The sequence below is a fragment of the Priapulus caudatus genome, unplaced genomic scaffold (assembly GCF_000485595.1).
Source record: "Priapulus caudatus unplaced genomic scaffold, Priapulus_caudatus-5.0.1 Scaffold938, whole genome shotgun sequence".
NCBI lineage: Eukaryota > Metazoa > Priapulida > Priapulimorpha > Priapulimorphida > Priapulidae > Priapulus > Priapulus caudatus.
The window spans coordinates 15,637-23,437 of NW_014577999.1; the positions used below are offsets into that span (position 1 = coordinate 15,637).

General features: G+C 39.5%; 1 protein-coding gene across 1 annotated transcript in view; it reads left to right on the forward strand.

Annotated features, from left to right (window-relative positions):
- LOC106814529 (selenocysteine lyase-like) overlaps nt 1-7,801 on the forward strand; it is a gene marked incomplete in the record, with an annotated part of 27,043 nt that overhangs the window by 1,362 nt on the left and 17,880 nt on the right. Inside the window, 4 exon segments of the mRNA XM_014818844.1 lie at nt 1,118-1,226; nt 4,839-4,939; nt 7,198-7,343; nt 7,669-7,740. Of these exon segments, the coding sequence (XP_014674330.1) occupies nt 1,118-1,226; nt 4,839-4,939; nt 7,198-7,343; nt 7,669-7,740 (428 nt within the window).

Consider the following 7,801-nt stretch of genomic DNA (forward strand, 5'->3'; position numbering starts at 1 on the left):
CTAAGCGCAATGGTCCGGCTGATGTGACCAAAAATTTATCCCCAAAACGTAAAATGATGCGGCTTTTTAACACTTTATATATCAACATGGACATCTCACCTATCTTTTTTGAACAATTCCACAACTTTACACCAGGTATTTATACTGTTATTCCTCAAAGTCAGCACTCATTGAATTTACATTTCAAATCATGTGGCGTGCGCACGCGTAATGTCACCGGATATGTTGGCAAATATATTGATAAGTTTCAGTCATCGCACTGATTGCTGGTGCGGCACTAGCCACAAGTTCCCATCTCGCTTAACACTACGTGTAACTAGTCGGAGAGCCTGGTCGGTTTACCTACACTATATAGTCTCGGCCATTAGTATTACTAAATAATTACTATACTCTAGAGTCTAGACTATAGCCGGCGCGCGCTTCATCAAGTTCATGCATGCTGCCTTGCGGTCATGGCCATGGCATGTGCTAAACAATATTTATTTTATTATATTATTATAATATAATATTTTATCCATAACTTGTTCATTTTATTTGTATACAGTATTTTTACGTACGGTAATTGGGCTATAGACCAATAGTAATACAATACAAAACAATACAATGAAGCTTTATTACATTTTATGAGTTCTAATTGATAATAAAACTACGGAGCTGTACTGCCGTACCCGTAGCCACTGCGTAAATATTTAGCAATAATATCAGCTCTTGACTAAAGCCCTTCAATTTTCGAAGTTTACTATGCCCCGCCCACCATGCACAGCCTGGCACAGAGCTATATTACTATTAGTATTACTATTAGTATTACTATACTAGTACTAGCAGGAGTAAGATAATATAGGTAGATCCTATATTATCTTACTCCTGGTACTAGTACTACTAGTTAAAACTTATGATACTACAATCGCCTAATTAGCCATTGAACACAACCTCCAACATTGTGTCCCTCGTATATTGTAGTGGGTTCTCTGCTACCATCTGCCATCGGCATCCCTGTGGCGTAGCGTAGGGCTGTACATTAGTCCGAGTTACAAATATCAATATATTCAATTTCTGATTGCGTGTGTCAATATTATATATTTGTTCTTTATTCTCATTAGCCTTATATCTATTCCAGCACTTATCTAATGGATTGTCCGTTCAGTGTGACAATACGGCCTACTTCAGATGGACAAAAGCTACTTGTGAAAACTGTGAAAAGGGAACACAACCACGAAAATTCAGAGGTATGCTAAAGTCTCGTTGAGTGTTTCAGTGTCATATTTTCGCAGGGGCGCAGTCAGGGGCGTTCTAGCGAACCCCCACCCCACATGTTCAGAAGTTCTGCTCAAATGTATACAAACTGTTTTAAACCCAATTCAAATTCCAAATACTGGTGGTGGTACGTAGAGTATTAAGACAAATGAACAAAATTAGCAACAATGAAAAGTTCCATCGATCCTCATTATCAATTGCTTTGCAGCATTATGCAGCGTTCATTCGGTGTAGTAGCCATATTAGCCTAGATAGCGGTGCGTATATTATGCCTATGAGCGATACCGCACGGATATATTTGCTAATATATTGACTAATCGTGCATCAATAAACTCAATATTCACAGAGCTTGTGGCTAAGACATGTGTCTATATGTATCTAGATTTCTAGAAATGTAACTCAATTCGTTCTCCAGATATGAGAATTATTACACTTTCTTGCTGCCTATAGCGTAATAGAGTACCGAAGTGTGACGTCACGTTGGCAAGACAACGCACGGGCTGGTTCTACACAAGCCACGGGCTCATAAGGTTGACTGCAGTGAAAATGTTCGTGTGAGTACGCTAGAAACACAGAGTGGTGTTGCGCTTGCAGACAGCGTAAAGCATCCGTTAGCAAGTGGATCTTACCAATTTTTATGTAAAAAAAAAAATGAATAAAAAAATGTATTTTTTTAAATTTGTCTGTTTGTTGTGTGTTGCCTTTATTATATGCATCTTTGGAAATCCTATAAAAACTGCAAAAATTGACTCTCAGAATGATGGCTTACAACATCGGGTACAAAACACGACACGCAGTGTAATGTGTACCAGAGCAACATGATTGTGTTTAAACCAGCAGGTCGTTGTCATGCACACGGTGAGCGTCATCACTTCGAGTACTCTATAGCGTATGCGGGGGGGGGTCACATCTGTATACAATGCGCCAGATAGGGTCTTGTTTGAAGTTGTTTCCGGTGTTTATGCAGCTGCATATGGCGTTTGAAAGCTGGGCGCAGTCTAGGATGGCGCATTTGGTTCGATGTATCGTGGCGCGAATGCGTCTAATAGTATCCAGAGAGTATAAAGAAGGAGAGCGTACAACGGTGAAATGCTGAAACCATGTTGCAGTATTAGTCGAATTAATAAACTTTCCCCATTTTATTTTGACGATTCTTATTATTGAGTATCAGTATTTAAAACATTGATTAGCTGTCCTACCTTGTTCATATCAAACAAACCGCATGTCCAGGGGTCGAAATTAGCGGTATCCCGATATCCGCGGGATACCAGATTCTTGTGTTGGATACCAGATTTCAATGCTTGGTATCCCGCCGGGATAGTAAAAAAAAATAGTCAAAATTGTGGTAGTGGTTGTTGAGTTATCAACTTTATACGGCACCGCATAAATGTGATGTGTTTTAAAATTTATCTCTCAATTTTGCCAATAAGAGGCATGCATTGCACTATGCTATTGTGATAAAAGCAGGTTATTAAAATATGATCTCAGCTTGTTTACTGGTACAGTCAAATCAGTCTAAAGCTTTAGTTTCACATTTTCTGTAATATATTTGTATGATAATGCATTGCGTTTTACCATTTATTTCTTAATTTTGCTAGTTTACTACAATCTGATCTTAAAGGGAGAGTTTACTCTAGGTTCTAGGGTTATTTTCAGCTAATTTAGGTTATAATTACGCTACATAAAAAGTTTCATGGTTCTATCACCATTATAAATATTATTAAAAAATGTTTTAAAACTAACGACAACAGTTTGATTACAACGACGGTGGCGCCACTTAAGCTCACCACTTTCCAACCAAGGGCTACAGACCGAGGGTGTTTCTTATATTCATTTAAAAGCAAAAGGGTTGTAATATCTTATAAACGACATATAGTTTCAGTTATAATATGGATAAATTTGCCCTAAAATAAATATCGTTCGGTTAAATAGCATTTAGGTATAAATATAATTGCACTTTTGTGATTAGCCCTCGGTCTGTAACCTGCAAAACAAATTGTCAAATACGCAACTTTTTCGGGGTGGCAGCACGGTCGCGGGTGTCATGGCGCCGTTCAAATTTCGTAGCGTTGATGTGTAAATAATTATAACAATTAAATTAGGTATCTGGTAACAAATACGTGTGGGTATAGACGATTTGTTATACAGTAAGTACAGTATTATGCAGTAAAATCCTAGAGGCTACTGTCCCTTTAACTTGTTTACTGGTATAGTCTATTCTGTCCTTAATGTTGAGCTTTCATTTTACATTTTGTGATATAAAAACGTACAAATTTTACGCACAAAAATGATGTTGTTTTTTTACTTGATAAGCACTAAGCCAGTAGTTTGTTTGATCAATTTGCCAATTAGGTAGTAAATTCTATCTCCAAGTAGGATTGTTGAAAGCTGCAAAACATGCATATCCCCGTAAGGCCAAAACAAAATATAGGTTACAAAGCCTGGCATATACTATGGGAAATACTACTGCTGAGTGCTGAGTCTGAGAGGGTCTATGTCCCCCAGGGTACTGCCGGAACGTACCCTGGTACTATCTAATATGGATTATGCCGGACCGTACCTCGCCTACTCCACTAACGAGTCTAGGGAGTCGCCTACGCCTACTCCTTAACCCTAACCCTAACCCTAATCATATCAGATAGTTACCCGGGTACGTTCCGGTATACCGGACCGTACCCAGGGTACGTTCCGGCAATACCCTGGGGGACATTTACCCTATGAGCAATACTACTAGTACTAGTACTAGCTCCAAGAATTGAAATTTCCTAACTATTGTAAGGTATAATGGACAAAACAGGACACTTTTTTAAGTATTTTCACCCATTTTTGTAGTCATAGCTTCTACAATATCTTGACCAATTTATCAAACGAAAGTTGCCATTCAAGTATAAATACCCGGCTAACTTCGCGGGTATTACACGACATCATTTTGTTTACTCAGCATTATATATGCCCGTATTTCTGTCCTTTAAAACAAGCCCAAGATCATTCTTCTGTGTGCTTGCATATAGCAGGACGAGTAAATCTAAGTTGATTAGTCACAAAAACAGTACACTTTCGAGGTAGTTTGCCATGCGCGGATGTAAACATGTTGGGGCTGCACTTGTCCGCGGCGCTTTGCATGATGGGATTGCCGTAAATACAGAAAAAAGAAATGAATTTACGGTGCCGTAAATATAGCCACGGTGACAGTAAAATCTGTCTACCTCGGATTTGCACACCTCTGAATATCGTCTTGGACAGACAAGATCGGATATATTTTTTCAAGTCCAATTGATTCTTATATAAAAATATCGTTGTAGCTCGGAAAATATTGAAATGTTGAAGTAGAATGCATTATCCATGTAATCTTTGGTTGAATAAGTTTATTCAGTATATATCTGTTAGGGTCTTTTCGATAGTTTGCCTTCTTTTTATGATTTGGGAAAAAGCCCATCCAAAAAGACAAGTGGGCAGGGCCGGGCATGATACCTGGTCTATTTAGGGTAACATTTACCTAAATATTGATATATCATCAATATACGAAATGCTGTTTCATGAATGCTATTTAATCATGTACAAGTATTCATTTTACTTTCCCTTAGGAGTGGTTAAGACAGATGCCAAAAATGCGACGCAAAGTTCTGTTGACTCGACCAACGAAAAAGATTCTACCGGACCTATCTACGGAATCCCTCGCAAGCGAGTATGATTGTCTAGAAGTTCTAAAATTATTCTCTGTGTATTCTCAGATGACTTATGAATCCTATACACGACCCACACATCTTGCCACACACTTGGCAGCTGTTTCCAGGGGGTAGGGGTGGAATTTTTCCCTCTTCCCGGGACCTTGCACGCTCCTTGCGTATGATTTGTTTCCTCTCGACTTCTTGGCGTCTGACCGTCTCACAGTACTTAGACAACACCGTCGTAAACAACACCCCTCCAGGTGGGTCTCAGACCAGCTAGCCTTTGCCAGTCATCGGTGTTAATGTCACATTTCTTCAAGCTAGCTTTTATATCCGGGGGGATCGTCAAAACGAGTTGGGATGTCGAAGCTGGGGGTCAAAGGTCAAAGGTCAAGAGGTGTAAAAGAAGGGGGAACATTCACTCCTTAACTTAAGGTATAGGGAGGAAATGCAGAATTGCGGCACAAATCTAAACGGCTCGACCTAGGCTCGTGATAGTTGGTGTATAGCTTCATGGTAGGAAAAGCCATCACTGTGCCGAAATTGGAGGTCACAGGTCAAAGGTCAATGGGCACAGGACAGATTTTAGACATTTTCTGAGGACATGGTCTGACGGAGCGATTGAAAAACTTTTTTGTTTCAGCGGTGACCTAGCATTTTTATGGCATTATTGAAAGGACCATGAAATCTACTTTCTGCTGACATGCGAAGAGTAAGTGTCAGATAACTTTTTGACCCTCAAGAGGAGGGTTAAACATGGATTTGTTGACTGTCTGTTAGAAAGAATTTGACTGCCGGGTTTGCTAGTAGAATCTATACATGCCTGGATGTATGAGGCTACAATGTCACAGTGAAATTTCAAAAGCTAAATTTGGTAAAATCGTATAATTTCTATGGCATTCTGTACTGTCAGTATGTTACATGTAACGTATGCCACTGCCAGTGCATGTGTTGGTGGTACTGTATAGTTTTTGCCTGCGTTAATTGGTTACAGGTGGCAGCTCTCTATTGCAGCCTGTAGGCTTGCGTAGGTAAATGGATGAGTGCTTACCTATTCTGTCTTGCAAATAGTTGTTGCTACTACGTACGATGGGAGCTTCCATCTTTAATCTGAAGACACTTAAACGTATGCGCCATCTCGTGGCAACTTTCATAACGATCCCAACGAACATTCCTTTGAGAAGGTTCCTGATACCATCCCTGTGCATTCCACTGTTTCGGCGTGTATGTGAACACATTTGGGACTAACAGGGTTTACTAGAATCCCACCACTCCACCACAGAGTCACCGCAGTAGACGTTAGATGAGCGCTGTCGCTCCGCGGCACTTGTTTAAATATATTTGAGTTTCAATCCTTGTTAGTTTTTGGTTTAGCAGGTAGGACAAAAACGAACGAATGGGATTTGATCAGGAGTCTGATTTGATCACGTAATGTTGATGACATCATAAATATACTAGCCAATCAGAAGTACTGTACGGTGAAATAGCGGAAGTGGATACTCTGCCATATACTGTTAAATATCCACTGCAAATATTTAATTATATCTATTTATTATGTCTTTTAATTCCGAGGACCACAGAGATAGAAGAAACAAAATTAGAGAAATTAGTAAGTAATAAATCAAGAATGCTGCTACAGGATGTCGTACATAGCACATCGTAGTACGTTGCACATCTAAAAATAGACCTCGGTTCAGTGTTGCATTGAGTGCCTACCTACTCGGTAGGCACTCGATGCAACACTGAACCGAGGTCTATTTTTAGATGTGGGTATTGCTGCGTACAACTGCGTATCAGGGTCACAAAATATAAAAATATAAACAATATTTAACTATAACATCCTAGCAAAAGAACAAACGTGCTTCAAACTGCTCGCATTTCTTTTGTCTCTGGACAAGAAACAGAAGTGCAGATGCGACTTCGATTCAGTGTGTTGCATCGAGTGCCTACCCGTCGAGTAGGCTGAGTAACAAGTTGAGACAGGGAATCATTAGCACACAAATCGAACAGCTAAATACATAAATGAGTGTCTCGTTGGCCAATCACTCAGTAGGACTGCCAATCGATTCCAGGTAGATTAAAGTCATCGCAAAAATTTGTAGGTGGCCAAGGCTCATTATATAACGAGAGAAGAAGGCATTCACATAATCATCAATTTTAATGAATTTATCAAGTAGCCTTTTTGAGGGTAGGGAGTCCGTTGGACTCCCGTGTTCAAAAGTTAATTTCTATCCCTGGAATCGTATTTTAATAAAATCAATGCACCTTTGTTTAGGATCAGGATGGATAATTGGATTGGTAGTGTAGGACCTATATATATGGACTACAATGCAACTACACCAGTGGACCCAGAAGTTATCGATTCCATTCATTCAGCACTAATTGGTGCTTGGGGGAATCCCAGCAGCTCTCACAGCAGTGGTGAGTGCACTATTGTTCTGCCTGCAGAGGTGTGTACGCAGGACAAACATAGCTGTTTATAGGCTATACGAAGTAGCTTTTGTTTATAGCTTTTGTTAGTAGCTAGGACTTGGGTGGAAAAAAGTTATGTGAAAATGTATTTTAGCGTTAACTTGCATGTACATAATAAATATTTAAAAAATATATACGTGTATGGGCATACACTATATTTTACCAATAACTCTGGGTAAAGTTTGTGTATTTTTCTGCACTTGTTAGCAGGTTGTGTGTTGCTTCAGCACATTGTGATATAGCGTATGTGTCGGCCATGCTTTTCTACCTGCAGGTGTGAAGGCAGCAGCGGTAATCCGGGAAGCGCGCAACCAGGTGGCGCTGATGATAAATGGTCATGTTGATGGTAATTATAAACACTGTTATATGTTGTACTGTTGATCAACTGGAAATATATGTATTGTTAA